This window comes from Acartia tonsa, chromosome 10 (genome assembly GCF_053477335.1).
Source record: "Acartia tonsa isolate MP-2025a chromosome 10, ASM5347733v1, whole genome shotgun sequence".
Taxonomy (NCBI): Eukaryota; Metazoa; Arthropoda; class Copepoda; order Calanoida; family Acartiidae; genus Acartia; species Acartia tonsa.
The window spans coordinates 13,516,424-13,544,017 of record NC_137269.1 but is presented as its reverse complement, the minus strand read 5'-3'; the positions used below and the strand labels follow the sequence as shown (position 1 = coordinate 13,544,017).

The 27,594-nt window shown below is 31.1% G+C and overlaps 2 protein-coding genes across 38 annotated transcripts in view; one reads left to right on the top strand and one right to left on the bottom strand.

Annotated features, from left to right (window-relative positions):
* LOC145329451 (alanine--glyoxylate aminotransferase-like) overlaps window positions 1-27,594 on the top strand; it is a 557,715-nt gene that overhangs the window by 15,087 nt on the left and 515,034 nt on the right. The gene's annotated exons all lie outside the window — the stretch shown is intronic.
* rhea (Talin_middle and talin-RS domain-containing protein rhea) overlaps window positions 1,459-27,594 on the bottom strand; it is a 205,122-nt gene continuing 178,986 nt past the window's right edge. For 27 of the 37 annotated variants that reach the window (XM_080173562.1, XM_080173571.1, XM_080173567.1 and 24 more), the window contains 5 exons: window positions 9,241-9,318; window positions 8,291-8,409; window positions 7,848-7,862; window positions 4,036-4,087; window positions 1,459-3,733 (listed from right to left, as the gene is read on the bottom strand). In XM_080173562.1, the coding sequence (XP_080029688.1) occupies window positions 3,374-3,733; window positions 4,036-4,087; window positions 7,848-7,862; window positions 8,291-8,409; window positions 9,241-9,318 (624 nt within the window). In that variant the 3' untranslated portion in view covers window positions 1,459-3,373. Of the gene's footprint in view, window positions 3,734-4,035; window positions 4,088-5,478; window positions 5,526-5,774; window positions 6,013-7,847; window positions 7,863-8,290; window positions 8,410-9,240; window positions 9,319-27,594 lie in introns of all 37 variants that reach the window. The other 10 variants (XM_080173588.1, XM_080173589.1, XM_080173563.1 and 7 more) reach the window with 4 other exon arrangements.

Sequence of the window (27,594 nt, the reverse complement as noted above, 5' to 3'; positions counted from 1 at the left end):
TATTACTTATGTAGCGTAGTTACTACAAAATTTATAGAATAACAAATTAAATTATCAAGTATGGTATCCAAATGTAAATATAATGAAAAATATGTTTGAAATGAAAAAACACAAAACAATCACCCCAATTTTAAAATAAATTTAAATATAGGGGGGGGGGGAGTAATTTCTCGGTTGTTTGTTGATCAATTTAGGTTAGGTTAAGTTATGTTTATTGGGTAGCCATACAAGGTAAGAGTACAACAGGTATAGGCTATAAGGCCTCCTGCAAAGGTTAGACATAGGAAAAAACTAACCCTTTCCTTATTTTCAATTTATTTTAAAATTAACGAGGTAAGGTTTCAGAGCTCAATAAACACTTTGAGGGAAAGCGCAAACAAATCATAATTAGTTTAGAATAAGTACTTTTATAACTAACAGTGTACACAAATTAAAATTCTTTCTTTCTATAGGTTCATTCCCCCATGTATTTAGACAAATTAGCTTCAAAGTAATGATTTTTTTAAAGCGAAGCTTTTTTACATTCAGTGTCGGTCCGTTCATCCATCCGATAGCTTTTATGGCCTTTTAGGAATTTAGACTTGTCCCATCATTTTCAAACTCCGATCGAACTGGTATCTTGGCAGGTAGATTTTTACTAAATCCTGCACTTAATTTTCTATGGCGTTATATTCCGCTCTGTAACCAACAACTAAATCATTTTCAAGAAATAAATAAGGTTTGGTGATTTTGAGCAATTTTGATTCTGATATGTCATCATCCTTAGGTTAAAAAAAAACATACTATTCGAAATTACGCACGGATAAATGTTACATAGAAAGTAGCTACGTTGTTGTAAGTTAAGAAACATTATTTAAATATATTAAACGCTTTGTTAAATTCAAAGTTACATAAAGTTTCCATTATCAAGTCATGCTGTCTTTCTCAGTCTGTAACATTATGGGAAAATTTGATTTCTTTAACAGCTATTTAGGATGCATGCTGGTTTTTCAAAGGAAATTCTTGACTATAGCACATCCAGTAATAACTTGGCCCGTCACTCTTTCTGTAATGCTTTAGATTTTTTTGAAAATGCATGTCGGCTGTTTAAATGGCTCTATTTTGCTCTGATAAATGAACATCTATTCAATAATTCACTTTATCCGCCAGTTTATTGCGTTCTCAAATTAGTAATAGTAAAAAGTCAGCATTAATCTATAAATTTCTGGTAACGATTATAGAGTGTAAACGCTTTCCTAGTCGTACCCAACTGTTATTCTATCATAAAAAGTAATAGGGTGTTTTTTGTCAACAGCAAAAGATTTTGATAATTACTGAACCGATTGACTTCTCCATTTTATGGATCGTTTTAAGCTATTTCAAATTTTATCTAAGTTTGTATTTACTTTCCTAACTGCTTCTAATAGAGAGCTCCTAGATGCTAGGAGAGCAGCCGCTAGTAGATATAATAACATAACATATTCACAAACTTTTATTATATTAAGCTTTTTCAAAGGTTAACAATTATAATCTACTATAATAAACAAAATAAACGAGGGATAGAAATTTCATTAAAAATAAGAACTTTCATTTATTAAATATACATAATTATATATTTGCTATCTAATGTAGAATGTTCATATTTTTATTGAAATCGCTAAATTTGATGTAGTGTTACAATAAACAAACAATTTACATCCTAAAATTTGTCGCCTGTGTACTGCTTTTTTACTTTTTAAAAACCGGTATTGCAAAAAAATGTTTTCAAAATTGGAAGCTTTAAAGATTAAAAATCATATAATTGAAAAAGCAAGCCTAGACATTTAATTTTTAATTATGATATGCGCATTGAACATTATATATTTCATTAGCTTAATGATAGATATTAAGCATAAGAAAATATCATCAAACAATTATAATAATAGGTTAATAAGTTATCAAATATCCAATCATGTGTTATACTTTATCAAAGTTAATTGATTAATTTGTTTACTGGATAAGATATTAGTGTCATTATATTATGATTAGAGGTCACATGCCGTTTTTATTGGTTTATTTTGTTCTTGTTTATAAAGTTATTTTCTGAAAATAATTTTGACACCTTTAAAAGACTAGTTATTTCGGGATTTTTCATGTCATATACATAAATTTTATTGTAAGCATTCTCCCTTTATTGATCCCCAAATAAAAGTATTTTTAAAAGTGGATAGAAAAAGGGGGGGCTGAATGAATAACCGAGATTTGGTTTTGTACAATTATGGTTATTGAAGCATTTTTTGAGCCCAGCAATTTAACAAGTTTTCAGTACTTAAAATAAGCACAAAAAAACGACTCGATTGTGGTTGTTGCTGGGCCCAAAAACCAGTTTTGTCCCTTGCTTTGCCTGCAAGCACGATACATACATCCACAATTCAAAGATAGTAAAGAGAATAATAAGACTTTTTGTCAAAACATTCTTGGTAGATTTTTTTTATTCAAGATCTGTTAAAAAACAGACCTTGAATAATATGAGGTGTCCAAAAGCCTGTTTAAGAATAAAATATATACGAGAGATAGAGAGATAGTCAAGAGAAGAAAAAAGATTAGGAAAAATTGTAAAGCAGAGAGAAGAAAATTATGATATATCAAACTTTCTGGAAAAAAAGACAATAGAGCTTACTTTTTGTGTTATAAAAGACAGAATATTGTCAAAAATTCCAGAAAATTTCCATATTTTTTGAGCTATCTGATATGGTCTCTATTCCGGTGAAGAAACCGGTTTTCCCGCATCCTTGCTGTGTTGACTTTGGTTAGAAAGATGCAGTGGCCAATTTCTTATTGCTTATTTGATTTCATAATAAAAATTGAAGAAAATATAGATAAAATGATAATAATAACAATGATATGCTGAAATTCGGTGAAAGCCAACAGGACAGAAAAACAAAAAATGTGATTTTTCATTTTGTTTTAATTATAACAAAAAAAACAGACAAAAAGGGTAAATAAAAATTAAATTAATAAATTATTGTTGGTGGATATGCATAAAGAGACATTTTTCATATCAGTAGTTTTACTAACAAACAATGATATATATGAATAATAACAATAGACCAGTATCTCTCAAAATAGTAAAATTATTACAAAAACCTAATTTTTCGGATAAAATTAGATTAATATAATATTTTGTATTGATCCCATTATTGATTTAGGACTAGATATGACTCGCAGGATATGAAGTTGTTTTTTTTATCTTCCAAGGGACATCTTATATGTGCATTTTTTCACAACTTAAGATAAAAGAAAACCGATTAAGAAGCTTTTTTCATGTGTTAATTTTGGTTCTTAGTAGGTTGACTTTTAGTGTATATTTCTATTTTTTGTGGTTGTTTAGTCTTTGTTTATAGAGTTAATAATGTTACTCTATGTGATAGGACTTTTGTGAACTTTGTGTCATCATAGTTCTTGTTTCTTCCACGCGTTTTTGAACGCTGGAGCTCGAACTCGACGAGGTTTTAACACTATGCTTCCAGCTGGCCATCTGGGCGTTGTGGCCGGACGCGGTTTTAAACCGCTGCAACGATTCATTGAATGACGGCCCAGATTCGATGGTGTTGGCGTCGGTTACGGAGGTGTTATTTGGGGCGGCGGCGCCATTGCTGTTGTTGCCGGCGGTTGTTGTGGTCATAGAGTTGTTGCCGGCGCTAGTGTTGTTGACTGAGTTGTTGACCTCGGTGTAGTAGGTGGTCTGGGAGTAGTTCGGGCTGGCGGTGTACATCTGAAACAACAATAGTTCTCATACACAAGGATTACATATTTATTGATGGACAATTTTCCATGAATATTAAAATAGAAATAATAAAATTAATACCAGTTTTGATAGTACTAGCCTTCGAACCTTCAGGGCTTACAAAACTGGTTTTAATCTTATATTTTTATTTAGATTTCCGCGGAAAGATGTCTATAATGCGGTACGATAAATAACTATTCTTGTATATACGTGTAAAAATATTTTTGCTAGCTAGTTATTACTGTGCTAATTATGAAGATGATTTTTCTTATTATTATAAAGATGTGTACCTGTCTATAGGAAGAAAATGTTGGAGTATAATCATAACCGGATGATTCATACCTATATAACATAATTATTAATTAATTTATTATAAAACATTAGGCTTTGTTAGTTATTAGTTCTTATAATAACTGGGACTTAATTAGTTCGATTATATATAATTTAAATAGGCAGTTCTATTTTTTAAATACATTTACTTTACACTTTTCTAATTTTTAACTTTTAAGAAATAGTTCTAAGCTCTTTTTAAATGTTTCTTTTGAATCGAAGATTTCCTTTTTATTGTCTATTTTCAATTATACATAGAATAAAAAAAGTGTAATGTAATATTTTATTTTTGGGACTTCGTAACGTATTTGTTTGCTTACGGGGTTCTTTTAATAGCACATGCAAAATTTTTATGGTGGATTTCAAGATGAGATTTATCGAAAGAAATTTTTAACTATGTTTACCAACAATTTTACATAATAATCAAGTTCATATAAATTGATATACATTTCCCTTTAAAGTTGGGCCCGTAAAACTAACTTTATATTTGTAGAAACTTAACTATTTGAAAATGGATTTCGTCTTATTTTTAAAAGCGAAGCTTTTCTATTATTAGGGTCGGTCGGTCCGTCCGTCCGTCCGTAACGGATAGCTTTTTTCGTTAATTTAGGCATGTTAGAATTGTCCTATCGATTTCAAATTTTGCATGGTGATTCCTTTAGCAGTTAGGTACGATTTAGAAAGCGTAGCAACTCTATAATCATTACCAAAATGTCCGTACGTCCATTTTAAACATGATGGTTTTTTTACTTTTTAACAACAAATTTTTATGTGATCTAGTTATCCGATTGATCTGATTTTTAGTATATTGATTCCTGGGACAACAAAGTATAATGTAATAAACGAAGCAACTCTATAATCAAGTCCTAAAAATGTAAGTATGTCCATAAACATTATCCTGTATCAAGCAGTTTTTTAACAAATTTACTCACAATTTTGCTTTGACTCTTATACATTTATATTAGGTGTTAACGTCCGTTTGTCCTACCGTTTCAGTGCTTCTCTTTTATGGATGTTGTCATCCTTGTTTTTACACAAATATAAAATTGGTTTTTGGACCTAGGCTGTTTAATTTTATATTTATAAATACATGCATATATATAGTGTTTTAAGTGTTAATGTTAAGATGTTTGAAATTGTTAATCTTGTTTTTAAAATCAATCTTTCAAAATAAACTTCAAACATCTTTCCTTAAATAGTTTTAGAGAATGTGTTTTTTTACTATAATAAAATTTGCTCTAAAACCATTTTTAGTTTTAGCAGGACAGGTGTTTTTGTTTTAATAGAATAAATGTTCGAAATCATTAAGAATTAGACTTCAAATTAATCTCAAACTACAGGGTGTTCACTCAGGGGGGAAATCTGCAAAAAGGATGATAGAAAATATAACTCCAGTGTCTCACCCCGCAAATCAACGAATCAATATCGTGAATGTAATGTTCTCATTCGCCTGAAATAATCATATCCATTCAGGTTGATCATCTGTATAAAAAATTATGATTCTAAAATACATTTTTAAAACATTTAAAAGCACACTTTAAAACAACTAACTACTAAAAAATACAACAAAACACATGCAAAACAAAATTGATTACAGATAGATATATTCCCTAAGTAATAAACATTTCTTTATATTTTCGAGATACATAAGGACACAAGCTCCCTTGGAAAGACAAAAGCATGATAGCTTCTGACTTACTCAAATACTTTGATGAAATCACTTTTCAAAATTGTGTCTGAATCTAGAAACAGTGGCGAGCTTATCCAGGCGCTTGACAGATTTTCTTGAGTCAAAAGTGACCACTTCTGATCTCTCAATGTCCTGTGCCTGGTTGTTCCCGCTGCTGCTTGGTGAGGTTATGGGGGTAGAGGATGCCATGGGACTATCCCCCGCCACACTTTCGTCTGGGTTTTCCAAAATAGAGCTACCCATTAGCCTTAAAAAGTTTAAACGAAATAATTAACCCTAGTTTTCTAAATAAGTTCATACTTTAAAATTGATACGCAATACATAATTTCAATGATAGAAAAATAACTCTGTAATAGTAAATTGAACTGTTTGGAGAAGGTCTTTTGGTCGTTTTGAGCTAGATAGGGTCCAAGTTGCATTTAAAAGAGTTGCTATTATTAGTATAGATGAAAGAAAAACATATGCATTAAACTTGATATTCCCCACTTGTATGTTTTTCTAAGACTTGGCATATTATCTCACCTTATATCCCCTCTCAAATCTAGAATTACATGAGATAACATGTAGCTATGTAGGTAGCTAATTAGTTGCTGTTGAAATTGCATATTGATATTTGAGTTTAAGTTGCCATGAATTTGTTTATATTAGTTTAAAGAAACTGGACCATAAAATATAAGATACAGCCAAAAAAAATCTAAATTTAAAGTGTAAACTTTCAGCAGTTTCTTCATGTTTAACTAGCGGCTACGTCTATAGAAGCCTCTAGGGTACTTTATTTTGTACTATTTGGCATATTTTAAGAACTAGTTTCTGTCATTCAAGACAGCAAATTCATCGGGTTTCCTAATATGAGGGTTTGTGAAGATTAGGGGGAATGTAATATTGCAGTACATATGTTTTTAAGAAGGTCAAAGATAAGATTGTATAAACTGCATGGAATATGAAACATGGGGCATTCTAAAAGTTGATTCATTTATATTATATTTTACAACTAAGCTTTACCAATAATCAAATTCAGTCACAATCCGTCAGATGAACAGCTTTAGATAAGCTGCACATCCGAAAGAGAAAACATATTTTGATGCTAAAAAAGACCTTGTAAGTTTAATGATGATATATACATCTGGATATATTATGATAAATGTAAGTCCAGTTAGAAGTGCATATTGGGTGTAGTGCAGTTTTTTTTGTGTGCAAAATTGCAAAATTCTGTACATAATATAGAGGAGAGGATTAAAGCAGGCGACTCGGCAGCTGTTTATTTCTAAGGCAGCTTTGCTATTACTTTTGCAGCTGTAGCGTCTTGGCTGCTGATTGGAATATTGACCAATTGGCAGCAACGGCTTAGGAAAAAAGTGTGGATTTTTTCAAATCCAAAAATAACACGGGTGTGGCTGCCGAGCCATCAAAAAAAGACAGGAAATAAAGTTATCTGGGAGTAAAAATTACTTATTTAGTGAATATATATATATAATAAGCAGAGCACTGAGCACCATAGAGAGACAAACAGAAAATTAAAGTCATAAACCAGTTTTTAATTCAGTGGTCATAAAAAAAATTAGAGAATATGTAAATATTAAACTGTGAAAAATAAATATATTAGGTTTTTGTAGCATGGCCGACAGACTGACGTACTTTGTAGATTGTTTACTGGATGCTCTTTGGTAAGGAGTATCTTAAAGAAAATCTAAGCAACCGAGAAAATCATATTTTCCCCATTGCGTTAAGGAAGGACAGGCAAGGTGTTTGATATTGTAGCTTCGCTACTAAAGATATCAATAAAAAGGAAAAAGTGAAGTGCAGAAAGGACAACTGTAACCTTTTTATCACATTGTCTTTGATCTCAAAAATGAGATTATATCGCCTTCGCGAAAATTCTGGGCTGTTTTGTTGCTCATTGCTAACCACAGTTCGATCCCTTGCAAAATAAAGTCAATCCAAAGTAATAAATAATCCAAAATATTTTTACTCATAAAGAATCAAAGTCATGCATTTTAACTAAAGTTGCTTTTTACAAATCATTTTATAAACATGCAAAGAAAAAATCTAAAATCTACTAAAAATCTATTACAAGCCACTCACCAAACTTTTTTCACTCTACAATTTTTACAAAAAAAAATAATTAAAAATGTGTTTTTCACAAATGGTTTTTATGTTGTTTCAAGGAAGCAAATCATTAAGATAACCACTTGTCTTAATTTTTTTCAAGATTTCTATGGGTTATAACAACAAAATGTTTTGTGTTTTTAAAAAAAATTATGTAAAAGATAATTGTTTTCATTTGAAAATTACAAATTTAATATTTGCGTAAAGAATTACAGGGGTTTAAGGGAAAAGATAATGGACGATAAATTGTTACACACCGAAAAAAATACCCTTGGTGTAGAAACAATTCATTGGCTAAAAATACTAGTTTTGATCCAACTAAATTCTCATTAAACTTTGGGTACCAGTGTAATTTACCGTCCAATGTCCCCTCCCTCCCTTGAAGAATCATCAAATCAAAAAGAATTTTCTATTCTTACCCCGAGTGTTCTGTTTCCGAGTCTGTCTTGTATCTTTCAAACTGCCACTTTTTAAGTTTTTCTTGGGCCATCCTGTATTTTCTCTCGCTACGTAGCACCTCTTCTTGCATCTCAATATACTAAAAGAAAACAAATAATTAATGTCAGGAACAATAACACACATTAATCCCAGTAATAAAAGTAGCAGGGCGTTTGTCTGTCTAGGTGTTTGTACAAAAGGATCTTGCTACCCAATTGACCGATATGATTTTCCTTTAAAATGAGGCTTTCAATAGGATCAGAGAGGGCTTATAACCATTTTATAACCTAAGTCTCACAACGATTATTTTTACCCAAACATAAAATTCCATAATCCTCGTATTTTTTGCAAATATTCTGGAAACAAAAATAGAATAAAACTAAATATTTGGCCAATAACATAAACAAATAAAAAGAAAAAGGAAGCTATTTAAATTTACATAAGTCTACACAACGTTAGAAAACATTCTGAAGTTTTGTTTATAAAATAATTTCAAAATTCTTGTTTTGTTTAAAATTACAGTACATGATTGTTTAGATAAGAGCAAATATTATAATATGCAAGGTGGCGCATTTTTTAGTGAAAAATTATTAATTTCTACCTAATATTATGTTTCATAATTATCAATGCATAAATCCTTTGAAAAATTGTTAACTCAAAGGAATCAAACTTTTGTAAAAGAAGAAAAGTGTAACAAAGAGTCTTTTTCTATTGAGTTTCTCCAGATTTTTATTTATTTTGGTTCACCTATATCCACCCCCCCCCCCCCCTCCCAAGAATAATCTTTAGTTCCTACACTTTAATGGCATTAACTTTAAGCCAATTACCAATGGATACTAGTAACCAAAGCATACTACTACATATTCTAGTACATTAATTCTCAGTTCTCAGACAATGAAATGGTTCTCAGTGTATGATTTAAAGACAATACCTGTGCCTGAGCCTTGACAGATCCAGCGGATGTGTTGAATGATATGTCGTCTTCTTCTTCGTTCTCCTTGATAGAGTTCTAAACAAAATTAAAAATTTAATATCAGGGAATATAAAATTGATTTTCATGAACAAAACAGAAAAAAGGTTTAAGATAATATAATATATATCCCTAGTAATCTCTGTCTCAGCAATTTACCTTTTTTTGTGCTTATATAAGCATTTTTGTCAGATTTAAGTAGGACGTGCTCACATCGGGAAAGTCCGCACTTTACAACAAAAGTGGCTTACTTAAATCGGACATGTCGGACTAACGAGCCATTTTCGTAGGTTAATTGCTTACTTCAAGAACTATTATTGCCCTATAAACCCCTAAAAATCCCCAAAAATAAGGGTGGCTGATAAGAATCAGCCAAATCGGACGCTTTTGACGTAAATGTCTTACAGATTAAGATTTTAATCCGGATTATTTTTCCTCAAAATTTAATCCCTTCTCAGCCATTTAGGCTATATTTGTAGTTGATTGCTTACTTAAACAAGCCATTTTTGTGATTAATGTCCTACTTATATCTTCCATTTTTGCTACAAAATCCTTACTTAAACAAGCAATTTTTGTGATTAATGTTCTACTTATATCTTCCATTTTTGCTACAAAATCCTTACTTAAACAATCCATTTTTGGGGTTGATTGCTTACTTAAATCCTCCATTTTTGCTGCAAAACCCTTACTTAAGTAAGCCATTTTTGGGGTTGATTACTTACTTAAATCATCCATTTTTGTTGCAAAATTCTTACTTAAATAAGCCATTTTTGGGGTTGATTACTTATTTAAGTAAGGATTTTGCAACCAAAATGGATGATTTAAGTAAGTAATCAACCCCAAAAATGGCTTATTTAAGTAAGGTTTTTGCAGCAAAAATGTATGATTTAAGTAAGCAATCAACCCCAAAAATGGCTTATTTAAGTAAGGTTTTTGCAACAAAAATGGATGATTTAAGTAAGTAATCAACCCCAAAAATGGCTTATTTAAGTAAGGATTTTGCAACCAAAATGGATGATTTAAGTAAGCCATTTTTGGGGTTGATTGCTTACTTAAATCATCCATTTTTGTTGCAAAAACCTTACTTAAATAAGCCATTTTTGGGGTTGATTACTTACTTAAATCATCCATTTTTGTTGCAAAATCCTTACTTAAATAAGCCATTTTTGGGGTTGATTGCTTACTTAAACCATCTATTTTTGTTGCAAAAACCTTATTTAAATAAGCCATTTTTGGGGTTGATTACTTACTTAAATCATCCATTTTTGTTGCAAAAACCTTACTTAAATAAGCCATTTTTGGGGTTGATTGCTTACTTAAATCATCTATTTTTGTTGCAAAAACCTTATTTAAATAAGCCATTTTTGGGGTTGATTACTTACTTAAATCATCCATTTTTGTTGCAAAAACCTTACTTAAATAAGCCATTTTTGGGGTTGACTGCTTACTTAGATCATCCATTTTTGCTGCAAAAACCTTACTTAAATAAGCCATTTTTGGGGTTGATTACTTACTTAAATCATCCATTTTTGTTGCAAAAACCTTACTTAATTAAGCCATTTTTGGGGTTGATTGCTTACTTAAATCATCCATTTTTGTTGCAAAACCCTTACTTAAATAAGACATTTTTGGGGTTGATTACTTACTTAAATCATCCATTTATTTATTTTATGCTTTCTTTAATTCAACCTTTTTACTGTGAAATATGTGCTTGAACACCAGCTATTTTATGTTTACTTACCTTTCTTTTGAGCTACTAAAACCTCACATAAACTTGCTCAAACATTTTTAAAAATTATTTTATATATTTATTTATAATACAAAAGACTCTGATGAAAATTTATTCAAGTTGATACAAATTAATTTGATGTTTCTGATTAAATGAAGTCTATAGGAGTTCCAGCAAAACCACTCTAACAACAGACTGAATTTAAAAAAAACAACAATCTATTTTTAAAGTGATTCTAAATGCCCCCTATTATTTTTTCAGGTGATAAGTTTCTGTTCTTCACTGAAGTAATCTAATGAAAAATAATTACAGACAAACAAAATATATTCAAATGTACTAAATAGGATTACATAAAAATATTTCCTAACAATTTCCAATTAAACATTCAAGAATTTTTATCAACATTTAATAACAATAAATACTAATAAAATATATCAAATATAGAAACAAATAATATTCCAATGCCTGTTTGTTAATAAACCTGAATAAATTTCAAAAAAAGTATTATAATCTAGGGTAGAACTTTTATAAGGAAACTTTTAAACATTTTGATTATTATTGTGCCTTGAATACCATTTTTTTCAGCTATTTGTAGTTTAGGAGCTACATTGAAAATGTGAGAAAAAAAATGAAAAGTTTTAAGTAAGGTAAAACATTTTACCATGTAGCTCCTATACTAAACTTAGCTCAGGAATAGTTCTTACGTATCTAAAAACTAGAGCTTATGACAATTCACAAATAGCTATACAATTGAATGTGTGGTAACCAACAGTTTTTAGACTTAAGATGAATCAAATTTATCCAGAGGTGTATTGTACAAATCAAGTGCAAGTTCCTGCTTTGGTGTCAGATAAATTGCCAATATGAACCCACCCTTATAAACATAATGAACAAACTAACCAACAAACAGACAGACAAATTTTGAGATGTCCCAAAGACCAGACAAAATGACATGAAAGCATTGAAAAAATATTTTAAATTGGTGGAATTGAAAACTTGGATGACTTTTTTTCTAAAAATTATAAAAAATATTTATTTACCTTACACAGAAAGATAAACAGACAGATGGACAGACAGATGTAAATATAGACAAACATATCAACAGACATTTAGATAGACTTTCAAACAGATAGTAAAACTGCCCCCCCTACCCCCAATTTATTAGTTAATATTCTTGTTTAAGAAGGTATGCTTGTTATGTTGCCCTACTTATATTCTAATTATTCTTGTATTGGAAGGTAGAGCTTGGTATTGCTGCACTACTTATAAAATAATTGTTCTTGTTTAAGAAAGTATAGAATGTTATTTTGTGCTACTTATTGTGTTCCTTGGTATTGCTGCGCTACTTATAAAATAATCATTCTTGGTAAAGAAAGTATAGAATGTTATTTTGTGCTACTTATAAAATAATCATTCTTGTTAAAGAAAGTATAGATTGTTATTTTGTGCTACTTATAAAATAATTATTCTTGTTTAAAAAGTATAGAATGTTTTTTTTGTGCTACTTATTGATATAATTATTTTTGTTTACAAAGGTGTAAATTGTTATCGTTGCACTACTTAAAAAATAATTAATCTTGACAGAAGACTAACAGACAGACAGAAAAACAGATTAAATACAAATAGATGGACGGACAGACAGATGGACAAATAGATAGATGGAAAGACAGATGGATATGCAAATAGATGGACAGTTAGAAAGACTTCAAGAAAGATGGATAGACAGACAGAAAAATGGATAGAGTAACAAATAGACAGATGGACAGAGAGATGGTTGGACATATAGACAGACAGACAGACAGACAGACAACAGTCTGACAGACATGCAGACAGACATGCAGACAGACATGCAGACAGACATGCAGACAGACATGTAGACAGATTGTCATTTAGCTAGTCCAGACATACGGATTTACATATAGACTTACAAGAAGAAATAAAGAAGTGCAAATAAAAAATTGAACAAGGATGACAACATCCATAAGTAGTGAAGCACAAAAATTGTGGATGGGAATACCTACAAGTAGAAAGAAAGAGTATTCTTTAAAATCAAGAATAGATTTAATTAATTGGAGAAAATAAACACAAAACCTTTTTTTATTTTTTATGATGACTGACATACAAATGTTCAAAGTAAATTACATACTGGATATATGCTCAGAACAATAGGAAAAATTATTATGATACTGTCATCTTAAAAAAATTTGAAAATTGGACCAAAAACACCAAAGATATTGGGAAATATGTAAAAATATAAAAATAGCCAAAAACCTGCTAAAAAGCAGTCAAACCGCCATGGATGTGTGAAAGTTAATTATAATCCTTAGTGATGGGAATATTGTCATAAAGTTTCAGCCTTCTATCTGTCATAGGAGCTGAGAAATTTATGTTTTCCCACTTTTTCTCTGACAGACAGACAGACTGACAGACAAACAGACTGACAGACAAACAGACGGACGGACAGACATTTCGAATTATAGAGTAGCTTTGCTACTAAAAAGTAATCAGCTATCAATATCCAATTTATTAGGGTTAATATTTTTTTTTAAGAAGCTATGCTTGTTATTGTTGTCCTACTTATAATCTAATTATTCTTGTTTAAGAAAGTGTAGATTGCTATTGCTGCACTTCTTATGAAAAAAATATAAAGATTTAAAAAGGTTGAATTGTTGCCCTTCCTATGATCTTATTATTCTTGATTTAGAATGTATACTTTTCATTGCTGCGCTTCTTATGAAATGACTACCTATTCTTATTTGCTTATTTTTAAATTTATAACACAGGAAAAGGTTGTTTTGATGACAATTAATAGTGCATCAACACCATCGTTAAATGATATAATTTTCAGAACTATAGACTATTACTAACTCTTTCCATTTACATTTACTTTCATCATGCAACATCCTACTTAAATATTAAATTCATTTACAAAAATTTAGATTGCTAATATGACAAAACAATATTCAGAAGTGAAAGCCCACCAGAGTTGGGCATTTTTAAAATTGTCGACAGGGAAGTAACACAAAAATAAGAATGACAACATCCATAAGTAGCAAAGCACAAAAAATTGTGGATGGGAATACAAAGAAGTAGATTTAAAGTGTATTTATTAAAGTCAAGAATAGATATATTGGAGAAAATAAACACGAAACCTTGTTTTATTTTGTATGATGAAGACGGTTAAAGTAAATTACATACTAGATGCACATAAAAATGAGAAAAAATATTTTGAAACTGTTAATGCAAAAAAAAATTTAAATTGGACCAAAAATACCAAAGATATGGGGAAACATATAAAAATAGCCAAAAACCTGCTAAAAGGCAGTTTGGCCACCATTAGTGACGAACCGGCTTTTAACGCCCGGTTCCAGAAAATGCCGAAAAAAAACGGTTCTCAGTTTCAGGATTGCATCATTCTCAGTATGAATCCCCCCTCTACTACCCTGGTTTTCATTTCCCCCTGGAGCAGGCAGTTTTGCTTACTTCCGTTTGCCGGTATAGCTCAACAAAATTTGAAAACCAAGAAAAATGAGGTGATTTTAAAATACCCCTCCTAACTTTTTTGTTTATGAAGTAAAGTTAGTGATTTTTTTGTGAAATTTAAAGTTTATTGGCAACTACATTCATTTGTGAATTCGTTTTATTCAATTTATTATTTTTTATATGATTTTTTTTTGTTTTTTTACGTTCTATATTGGCCCGGCTCGGCCCAAGTAAAGATACCTGCCATTTTTATTGCCCGGCTCGGCGCGAGTAAAGATACCCGTCCACTTATAATATAAAAATTTTAAAACTTCTAGGAAATGGGCTTTTTTAACTGAAAAGGGTGGCACCTATAGCCAAAACACTAAATGTGATATAAATCGTTTTGTATCTTACTTGTAGCTCTATCAATTACATGAGGTTATGTAGTTTTCAATTGTGGATCATATCGTAGTATTAGCTACTCTACAACTCACTTTGGACGTTCAAAAATTACATTTTTAATTTTTTGGGCCAAATAACCGGGTATTTAGGACAAAACCGGGCTTTCCTGTGCATGCCACTAGAGCAAAACAAAAAAATTGGAATTCCATTTTTACCATAACAAAGCTTCCCTGAAATTTTCAGCTCGATCGGTCCATAAAAGTGGCGCTCGGCACTAATGGGTTAAAACGCCAGAAATTTAATTTTAATATCTTTAACTCAATAATTTTTTTGAAAATTGGATTATAAACACCAAAGATATGGGTAAAAATGTGAAAAATATAAAAATAGCCAAAAACCTGCAAAAAGGCAGTCTGACTGTCATTGTTGTTTTCTTCAAACGACAGGAAATTTAATTTTGATATCTTTAACTGAAAAAATTTCGAAAATCGGACCATAAACACCAAAGATATGGGGAATAATATAAAAATAGCCAAAACCCTGCAAAAAGGCAGTCTGATTGTCATTGTTGTTTTCTTCAAATGACGGGAAATTGAATTTTGATATCTTTAATTGAAAAAATTTTGAAAATTGGACCATAAACAGCAAAGATATGGGGAATATTTGGAAAATATAAAAAATAGCCAAAAACCTGCTTAAAAGCAGTCAGACCGCTATTGATTTTTTATAGTTAATTGTGCTGCTTAATGATGGTAATGTTGTCAAAAAATTTAAGCTCTCTATCTTTTATAGGAGCCGAGAAAATCACGTTTCCCCCACTTCATTAATTACGGACGGACGGACAGACGGACGGACGGACATTGTGAATTATAGAGTAGCTTCGCTACTAAAAATGTGAACAAATCTTTATGAACTAAATTATGTGTTTAGCAGCCAAAGGTTATTTTATTGTGTTTGTTTATTATTTGTTTAGCATTGCTTAATGCAGGGATCTAATGGGATAAGAGTAAGACGAAGGCCAATAAATAGATTTACATCCCTAATGATGATACACAAATCACCAATTACAATTAGTGGTTGAAATGAGTGGACACTCAACTTAATGTATCAACCAATCCCCAAAGTTGTAAGGCCAACGAATAAGAAAACGTTTCTATTAAACTTTAGGAAATTAGTTTTGAACAACTCATGGTCCCAGTCTTCCCTTGCTTTAATAGATTTTATTTTCGATTTTAACCTGAAGGGATAGAACAATGGATGATAAATTAATGTAAGAACCTTAATTACAATCAACAATTTACTCATATGGTTCTAATGTATGTTACTCAAATAGTTTTAACAGTAATTCAGTTATAAGACAATTAATAATACGTTTTTAAATATCCCCAATGATGAGAAACAAGATTACCCTTCCATAGAGATTTAGGAAATTACCCAAAGTGTTTAAGCAATCAAAATAAAACTTTGGGTACCAGCGTAATTAAGAGCCAAATGTCCGATCCCTCCCTGATATAAAAGGAGAGGAGACAATTGACTCTTTTTTACAATTATAATAAAGTTTACTAGCACGATTTCTCATTTGTTGGCTCTAAAACTTTGGGTAATTTTTAATAAATTTGGATTGGTTTATTCATTTACTTTCAGTGTCCAAACGTTTTACCCAATAATTTTATTGTTTAAGAGGGTTAATTTGTTCATCATCATTGAGGATATATGTTCTGTATGATACCTTTAGATCGCTGGTCTTATAAACAGTCGACTTCAGATAAAAAAAAGATTATTTCAAATGATACATTATTTCAGTATCATAGACAGATTTCCACGGATAGAATAACATACACTAAGTTTATATTGTTTTAACCTTGACGGATTTAATTCAATTATGATTTTTTTTGTGGTAAATTGCCTATAAGTCGACATGAAGGGTTGAAATACGATTCTAACACAATAGAAATAAAAACAAAACTGGTTTTAATATTCTGATTTTACATTTTTATATTCGTAGAGAACTGGAAATGATACAATACTTGCTTTTTTCAGTATGGCTTAGAACCAGTTCTAATCCAGCGGATATTAATCGGTTTTGTTGCCATACAGGAAACATATTTAACACCTTATTATAAAGTTTCAGTGTAAGTAAAATTGAATAATATAGTTATATATCGCAACGTATTATAGTCAGCTTTCCGCGGATATCAAAATGAAAAATTAAAACCAGTTTTCTTAACCCCGCGTGGCCCAGGCCAGGAAAATTTATTTTATGTTTATGATTTTTATTTTTATTTACGTGGAAAACTGTCTGTAATACGATCATATACATAATTTTTCAGTATGGCTAAGAACTGGTTCCAATCCAGTGGATTTTAATCGGTTTCAAAGCCATAATAGAAATTTCGTTTTAACTAGGACATTGTCTACATAATAATGCATATTTTTCAGGATACATAAGAGTCGGCTCAAAGATATGCATCATATAAATAAAACATTTAAGTAAAATGCCATCTCCCCCCCCCCCCCCTCCCCGCTTCTTTTACTACCTAACCTAACCTTACCCCAAAATTCAAGGTTTCAGTGCTCAACAATGTACTTCAAATGAAAGCGCCAATATTTTATTTTTAAGCATTGCATTTATGGATGTATTTTTCTTGTTTTGATTGCAAACTAAATTTTCGTTTTTAATTGGAATCTTAAGGAATAAGACAATGGATGATAAATCGATGAAAATTCCCCATTTACGATAAGAAATTCATAAATTGTTGATCAAAAAGTTTGGACATTGATATTCTGGAACCAAGCAATCAAAATTCAATATAAGTACCCAAAGTTTTAAGGCTAACCCTTGAGCGAGAGTTTTTCATGGGCTGTTTATTACACTAGACCCCAAAGTTTCATAATATCCATTTCTTATTTTTTGGGTAAACAACTTTGAGGAATTAAAATTATTGAATTTTGATTAATAACTCTAGTTTTCAAACGTTTCAATTCCTAATTGTACTCTACAGAAGGGGTAACTTTGTTTACCATCATTGCCAATGTACATTAATTTATCGGCCATTGCCTAATTCCTTTAGTTTCCTGCGATAATAAAACTTTATTATACATACCAAAAGCTTTTGGGCCAAAAAACAAGATAACGTGGTTATTAAACATTGTTTATAAAACCAACAGTCGTGGTTCCATAACGAATCCGCTCTTCGTCGGGCAGGTGATAGATTTGTATCTCGGCCGGACACTGCGTCATAACTTAAGACGTTAAAAGTGTTTCCTACTGCTGCTATGTCAGGTGCGCGACATAAATAGTTAAAGTAGGGGGAATGCCGTGACCCATAAACAGGCGCAACTTGTTACCATGGAATACAGTAATAGTGTCTGACTGATTATGACGTAACAAAAAAAATTAGCCAATGAGAGGCCGTTTTTGACCAATGGTAAAATTTATAGTGGCCTCTCATTGGCTAATTTTTTGTTACGTCATAATCAGTCAAACACTATTACTGTGTTCGTTACCATGCACAGTTAGGTCTTCTCAGACAAAGGTTATGCAATCAAAGGGTTGGTTGTATGTAACTTAACTTAGAGTATCACATCCCATTACGTGCGTAGTTATAAAACTTTGGGTACCTGTCTCCCCACTCTTTAATTCTAATTTATAATATCCAAAGTTTCCTTCCTCATTTGGTATATATCTACAGGGATGGAACACTGGACGAAAAATGAACTAAATTCTGCCAATAAGAAAATGGGACAGATAAGAAAATGACAGTAGAATCATCCAAGGAGAGAGGGGGCATTTGGGCTGTTTATTACATTAGTCCCCAAAGTTTTATTATTCGTTGGCTTAACAACTTTGGGGGTTTTTATTGAATTTTAATCGGTTGGTTTATTAAGTTTATCAATTTATCCGCCATTGTCTTATCCCTTTAGATCTCTGATAAACATTAAAGAAGCAAAGATGACAACATTCATAAAATCAAAGCTCTAAAATGAACATTAACAATTGAAGAGTGTCATAACTTAATAGTCAGGATACTGTTTAAGAACATACTTATATATCATACGACATATATCATGAATATCGTGGCTTCTATTACAGCTAGAGACTTATATTTTTTTTTGGTAAATCCTTGAGCAATAATAAACTTCCGCGAATGGTAAGGTCATGACCGTTTGACCACTCCTTGACCAATTTTTTGACCAATTTTTTGACCGATTTTCTAATTCCTACCTGTAATTTTGCCGTTTGTAAGCTGCAAGCCGCTGAATTTCAAAACAGTTCTAGACCAGCCAATTTTTTATCTAGTCTCTTATTGTGATAAGAAACAGATAACAATATTAATTGGCGCCGCCAACCGCCGTTTTACGGCCGTAACCGCCGAACATAGCGGTTTCCGTTATTTGCCGTTTTTCGGCGAGGGTCAGAAAAAGTAATTTTTTTGTTATATAAAATAAAAGTTCGTCCTAAAATTTGGTTATCCTAGCTTTAAAATTGGCCGCTCTACAGCTGTTTTAATATTTTGCGGCTGGCCGCTAAAAAGCGGCTAAGGAGCGGTCTGACCGCTATGACTAGAAAAAGAAATTTTCTCTAAAAATATACATGAACCATCAGAAAAAATTTCACGTCTCTATCTGTAACAGGAGCTGAGATAGAGGGGGAGCTAAATTAGCCCCCCCGGCCCCCCCCCCTGATCTATAATCTATTAAGGTGGGAATTTGGGCCCGATCTGTAAGGGTTAATCATACCTTATTGTTATACATAAAAGTTTGAAATCAGAATAACAATTCTATCATGTCTAAATTAATCAAAAGAGCTAACCAATATGGACTTACGAATGGACGGACCGACTCCAAACATAGAAAAGCTTCTCTTGTAAAAATATATCAAATATCCAGAAGACTTTAAAACCGATTAATATCTGCTGGATTAGAACCGGTTCTCAGCCATACTGATTCATGTATAGCATCGTATGACAGACAATTTTCTATGAATATTAAAATAAAAAATAAAAAATCAATACCAGTTATGTTTTATTCTTCTGTATTTTTCATTTTAATATCCACAGAAAGCTGCCGATAATACGATGCAATAGAAATAAAACTTTAAAAAAATAATGGTCTAACCTTATATTATTACCAGAACTGCCATATTTTCCTTTTCAATTGTTTGGCTTGCTTCATTCATTTAATGCGTAGTTTTAATTTAACTTTACGATTTTCTACAATTCAAATATTCTTACAAGTATTATTTAATAGTTAGAATATTGTTATTGTTGAAAATGTATAGTTAATACAAAATATAATTCACTTGAGAATGTTTCATTTTTTGAGAATTTATCAAAACACTTTCACTATAAATAAAAAGTACATTGCACATATACATAACAATGACATGTTTCTCTTCCAATCACCTTGGATGTACTGACTCGACGACGGGTCAGCCTAGAGTTGACCCTCCTGCGCCTACCACACACAAACACACACACAAGCTTACACACACTCACAATTAAGCACTTATTCCCGCATTCAAAGTTTACTTGGGAGAGTGGAGTTAACCTTCTTCAAAACAAATAAAAACATTTGCGATAAAAAAGCTTCCCTGTAAAACAAACTTCGGTTCACCTGCGAGATTGTTTTTTACATACAGACATCCTGTTACTTTTGTATAAGAATATAAAGATCGTTCATAGTTTTTTATTTTTCCGCCCAAATGTATAACATTTTCAAATCAAAACCTAATTATTTTTACAGTACAAAATGACTTTCTAGTAGTTTCTACTCTAAAATGCACTTTGTCTGTCCGTCCGTAACACTATGGGGGAAACGTGATTTTCTCTCAAAGAAAAATGAGAAAGACAAGAAAAAGACAGTATAAATATCTAAGAAAAATTTTGGGTATAGTCTCATTTGTAGCAATGCCTCTTAAGGGGCATTTCGTCGTAATTTAACAGTAGCTTTTCTCCTATTTCTAGACCCTGCGGGGGGCTCTAACCCTGCGGGGCAATCACCTAATCTTACTTAATCTCTCCAAATCTACTGTGAAAATATGATGAATCTCCCCTTAAGAGGCGCTGTCATGAAAGGGACTATACCCAAAATAAATTTTCCATGGTCCAATCCCTTGCATAGTTTCTCTATGACTTCTGTTAATTCATAAATTTTATCATGTTATAGATTTCAAACTTTGGGTAAGGATTCCTGTAACAAAAATAAAACTTGGAAAGCAAAGCATTTCTATTATCGTTATCAGAAAGTCTTTATATCCATTTAAAACATATGGCAAAACTCTTTACATTAAAAATTAGTATAAACGTGGGTCCGCATATCTGGATTGGGTGTCCAAACTTTCAACCAATCAATATAATAAAAAGTAACAGTTTTTAGTAGCAAAGCTACTCTATAATTCGTAATGTCCGTCAGTCAGTCCGTCCGTCTGTCTGTCTGTCCGTCCGTCCGTTAGAGACAGAGTGGGGGAAACGTGTTTTCTTAGTAGCAAAGCTACTCTATAATTCGTAATGTCCGCCAGTCCTTCCGTCTGTCCGTCCGTCCGTCTTTTAGAGACAAAGTGGGGGAAACGTGATTTCTTAGTAGCAAAGCTACTCTATAATTCGTAATGTCCGTCAGTCCGTCCGTCTGTTAGAGAAAAAGTGGGTGAAACGTGATTTTCTTAGTAGCAAAGCTACTCTATAATTCGTAATGTCTACCAGTCCGTCCGTCTGTTAGAGACAAAGTGGGGGAAAACTTGATTTGCTTAGTAGCAAAGCTACTCTATAATTCGTAATGTCCGTCAGTCCGTCCGACCGTCTGTTGGAGAAAAAGTGGGTGAAACGTGATTTCTTAGTAGCAAAGCTACTCTATAATTCGTAATGTCCGCCAGTCCGTCCGTCTGTCCGTCCGTCCGTCTGTTAGAGACAAAGTGGGGGAAACATGATTTTCTTAGTAGCAAAGCTACTCTATAATTCGTAATGTCCGCCAGTCTTTTCGTCTGTCCGTCCCTCCGTCCTTCCGTCTGTTAGAGACAAAGTGGGGGAAACGTGATTTTCTTAGTAGCAAAGCAACTCTATAATTCGTAATGTCTGTCCGTCTGTTAGAGACAAAGTGGGGGTAACGTGATTTTCTCGGCTCCTATGACAGATAGAAGGCTAAAACTTTTTGACAACATTCCCATCATTAAGGAGCATAATTAACTTTAACACAACCATGTCGGCCGGACTGCTTTTTAGCAGGTTTTAGGCTATTTTTGTATTTTTCACATTTTTCACCATAACTTTCTTGTTTATGGTCCAATTTTCAATTTTTTTAAGATATGGATATCTAAATTAAATTTCCTGTTGTTTAATGAAATATCTATGGGGGTTGGACTGACTTTTAGCAGGTTTTTGGCTATTCTGTATTTTACATATTTCTCCATATCTTTGGGGTTTATGGTCCGATTTTCAAAATTTTTGTAGTTAAGAATATCAGAATAAGATTTCCAGTTGTTTAAAAAAAATATCTGGTGATCAGACTGCCTTTTTGCAGGTTTTTGGCTATTTATATTTTTTATATAGTTCCTAATATCTTTGGTGTTTATGGTCTGATTTTCAAAATTTTTGCAATGAAGAATATAAATTTTTTTTATTTTACTTATTTAATACTGTACACTATCTTATCCCTTTAGATCCCTGAGCAAAATAAAAAATCATTTTTAGGACCAATTATTGAAAAATATTTTATTTCACACCCTAGCAGCCAAGATTAGTTATTATCGCAGCATTCTATAATTAGCTTTTTGCGGATAGTCAAACGATAAATTATAAGATTAATTCCAGTTTTGTTAGTCCTGAAGGGCCGAAGGCTTGGTCCAATGAAAACTGGTATGAATATTAGGATTTTAATTTTACTCTTCATAGAAAATGTCTATATTTTGATACGATACATGATTTTGCAGTATGGTTGGTAAACAGTTCTAATCCGGCGGATATTAATTGATTTTGTAGCCATACTGGAAAATCAAATAAATTACAGACTGAATGATGAGAGGCAGAAAAGTGAATCATAGAGTAGCTTTGCTTTTTATTCTTTCTTGGTTAGTATTTTTTTCCAGAGGGAGAGCGGAGACAATTGGCTGTTTATTTCAATAGTCCCCAAAGTTTTACAATAACGTTTTCTTATTCGTTGGCTTTGGAGAGTTTTACTGTATTTTGATTGGTTTATTAAGTTGAGTTTATAAACGTTTCAACCCTTAATTTTAATCTACAGAAAGGGTAATTTCGCGTGTCATATTTAGGGATGTGCATCAATTTATCGACTATTGTCTTATCTCTTTAGATCCCTGATTTGTTTCATAATTTTATTTTTTATCCTTGCTTAAGTGAATGCTTTTTATAACACGACAACAACATAAGTTTTAAGTATGTGTACTAGTGTAGTAACATATATTATAGGCTAACGTTAAACTTATTCTTGGAGGGATAGGACAATGGCTGATTGATTATTATACATTTTTACATTAAAATGAAACGGTTTGGCAAGGATAATTAATATTCCATCGTCCTTCTCCAATATCCCAATGTTAATTAAATCTACAGACCTTTGAATCTAATTAATTAAGCTAGGTATATGAAGTTTAAAGTTGAAATCTATTTTTTTCCGTTTTAAAGAATAATAAGATAATTTCTCTAATTTAAATGAAAACAATATTTTTTTAATGTTTTGTCCTAATCCTCATATAACAGTAACAGGATGTCTGCCTGTGTCCCTGTATGTCTCTATGTCTGTCTGCAATGAAAAACTTTGCCAAAAGCTGAACAGATATTGTTTTCCTGTATGGATCTTTAATTGTATATTCTCATTGGTCCTAGGTAGGTTTATTACTATTTTATAAGGGTACCACACTCCTCAAAATATAAATAGTTCCTAGAAAAATCGTATCCCCCCTCTCTAATTTTTCTTACTTTTTTCTCTTAAAACTAATTAGGGGAAGGTCAATTTACCCTTTTTTCCGACTTCAAATTCATCTAGTGGCCTCTAGGGTAAGCCAAATAAGCAATAAATGTGATTGATTGATTGTAAGTAATTTGTGAAAAAATAACATGATCTGGTATATAAGCCAAATAAGCAATAATTTTCATTGATTACTTATAAGTAATTTATAAAAAAATTGCATGATTTGGTTTATAAGCCAAATAAGCAATAAATGTGATTGATTGATTGTAAGTAATTTGTGAAAAAATAACATGATCTGGTATATAAGCCAAATAAGCAAAAATTTTCATTGATTGCTTATAAGTAATTTATAAAAAAAATAGCATGATTTGGTATATAAGCCAAATAAGCAATAATTTTCATTGATTACTTATAAGTAATTAATCAAAAAATAGCATGATTTGGTATATAAGCCAAATAAGCTATAATTTTCATTGATTACTTATAAGTAATTTATAAAAAAATTGCATGATTTGGTTTATAAGCCAAATAAGCAAATATTGTGATTGATTGCTTATAAGTAATTGATCAAAAAATAGCATGATTTGGTATATAAGCCAAATAAGCAAATATTTTCATTGATTGCTTATAAGTAATTTATAAAAAAAAATAGCATGATTTGGTATAAAAGCCAAATAAGCTATAATTTTCATTGATTACTTATAAGTAATTAATAAAAAAATTGCATGATTTGGTATATAAGCCAAATAAGCAAATATTGTGATTGATTGCTTATAAGTAATTGATCAAAAAATAGCATGATTTGGTTTATAAGCCAAATAAGCAAATATTGTGATTGATTGCTTATAAGTAATTGATCAAAGAATAGCATGATTTGGTATATAAGCCAAATAAGCAAAAATTTTCATTGATTGATTGTAAGTAATTTGTGAAAAAATAACATGATCTGGTATATAAGCCAAATAAGCAATAATTTTCATTGATTACTTATAAGTATTTTTATAAAAAAAATTGCATGATTTGGTTTATAAGCCAAATATGCAAATATTGTGATTGATTGCTTATAAGTAATTGATCAAAAAATAGCATGATTTGGTATATAAGCCAAATAAGCAAAAATTTTCATTGATTGCTTATAAGTAATTTATAAAAAAATAGCATGATTTGGTATATAAGCCTAATAAGCTATAATTTTCATTGATTACTTATAAGTAATTAATAAAAAAATGGCATGATTTGGTATATAAGCCAAATAAGCAATAATTTTCATTGATTACTTATAAGTAATTTATCAAAAAATAGCATGATTTGGTTTAAAAGCCAAATAAGCAAATATTGTGATTGATTGCTTATAAGTAATTGATCAAAAAATTGCATGATTTGGTATATAAGCCAAATAAGCAAATATTTTCATTGGTTGCTTATAAGTAATTTATCAAAAAATAACATTATTTGGTATATTAGCCAAAAAAAAAAATATGCAAAAATTTAGATTAAATAAAAACCTTAACATTCTATTTCCAATTTGTAGACCAACCATGCCCATGGAACATTGATCTGTAAATTATATTTATACCCAAGGTGGGAGTGTAAATTTGACTGTATTTACACAGGTACCCAAAGTTTCATTACCATCCTCGCTCAATGGTTAGCTTAAAAACTTTGGGTACATGTAGTGCACTCGCTCGTCGTCAGGGAGGTGAAAGCTATATCATATCTCTGCCTGAACCCCGTGTCATAACTTAAGATGTTATAATGGTTCCTACTGCTACAATGTCAGGTGCGCAACAATAATAGTTAGAGTAGGGGGAATGCCTGGGCCCAAAACAGGGGCAACTCATTACAAAGGTTGTGCAATCAAAGGGTTGGTTTGGTTGACTGATTGGTGAATGGATGCTTTACACCAAACACATGAGCAGAGTATGTTTTAAGGTGTTTGGAGAGGTCTAGAACCCAAAACAACACCAAGCCACCTACAGTTTTAACTCTTACTTTCCTTAGGAGGCTACTTTGTCCGAGGCTACTTTGTCCGGAGGCTACTTTATCTGAGGCTACTTTATCTGAGGCTACTTTAGTTAATTACATTAATGTCTGAAACATCCAGCATAGAAGAATTTTTGGGGTCCCTTTCATGGCAAGCCTCCTAAGAGGTGTTTCATCATATTTTCACAGTAGCTTTTATAGGTCATTTTAGGTTATTGCCCTACAGGGTTAGGCAATTGGCCTCACAAGGGACAGAAATAGAGGAAAAGTTACTGTGAAAATACAACAAAATGCCCCTTAAGAGGTTGCCACAAAAGGGAATTTTCTTCTACAATTTCTATTTAACTATTGACTGATTGAATACAAGCCTATGCTCAGGTTTTTTTAAAGGGGGTGGGGGAAAGGGCATTTGCCAGAAAAAAACAGCCTAAAACTATACCTAGAGGTAAATTTGTAATTGCAGTAGCCTAAGGGAAACATCTCCAAAATGGAAAACTCAAATAATAATGCAATAGAATTTATCTGCTGAATGCATATAAAACGTCATTCAAGAGAAATGATTTAAAAAAAACTTAATTATGCATAGAAAATAATTATGTCCAATTATTCCAAAGACCTTTTTTTCAAAGATTTGTGGATTTCAAGGTTGTGCCAAAATATTCACATTTTTAAAATTCAAATTGTACTACTTGTATTAATAGTAGAAAAATATTACTCATACCATTAGAATCCTCATAAGCTCTAGTTTTTGATAATATAAGGACCATTTTTGTGCTATTTGTAGTTTATGAGCTATGTTGAAAAATGTGAGAAAAAGGTTGAAGTTTTCAGTAATTGGAACATTTTACCACGTAGCTCCTATACTATACTAGCACAGGAATGGTTTTTATATATTAAAAAACTATAGCTTATGACAATTCTAACGATATGCATAACATTTTTCTACTATTAAAACAAACCGCATAATTTGAATTTTAAAATTGTGCTTATTTTTTTAACAACCTTTAAATCAATAAATCCTCAAAAATAAGGCCTTTGGAAAAAATGGTTTTTAGCGCATAATTTGATGAAATAATCCTGTTTAGATATTTGAAATGTAAATGTCTCATAATAGGTTTTCCAAATATATAAAGCATTTTACATAATTTTATTTTCTATGCATAATTAAGTTTTTTTTAAATCACTTCTCTTGAATGACCCTGTAATACAAAAGTTTTTAAAAAAAATCATTTCTCTTGAATGACCCTGTAATACAAACACCATAAGATTTTTTTTGATGAAAATTACTCCATAACACATATTACTTATAAGCAATCAATCACAATAAATGGTTATTTGGCTTATAAACCAAATCATGAAATTCTTTGATAAATTACTTACAAGCAATCAATGAAAATGATTGCTTATTTGGCTTATATACCAAATCATGCAATTTTTTGATAAATTACTTATAAGCAATCAATGAGAATTATTGCTTACTTGGCTTATATTCCAAATCATGAATTTTTTTCATAAATCACTTACAAGCAATCAATCACAATATATGCCTATTTGGCTTATATACCAAATCATGCAATTTTTTGATAAATCACTTATAAGCAATCAATCACAGTAAATGGTTATTTGGCTTATATACCAAATCATGCAATTTTTTCATAAATTACTTATAAGCAATCAATCACAATGAATGCTTATTTGGCTTATATACCAAATCATGCAATTTTTTGATAAATTACTTACAAGCAATCAATCACAATAAATGCTTATTTGGCTTATATACCAAATCATGCAATTTTTTGATAGATTACTTATAA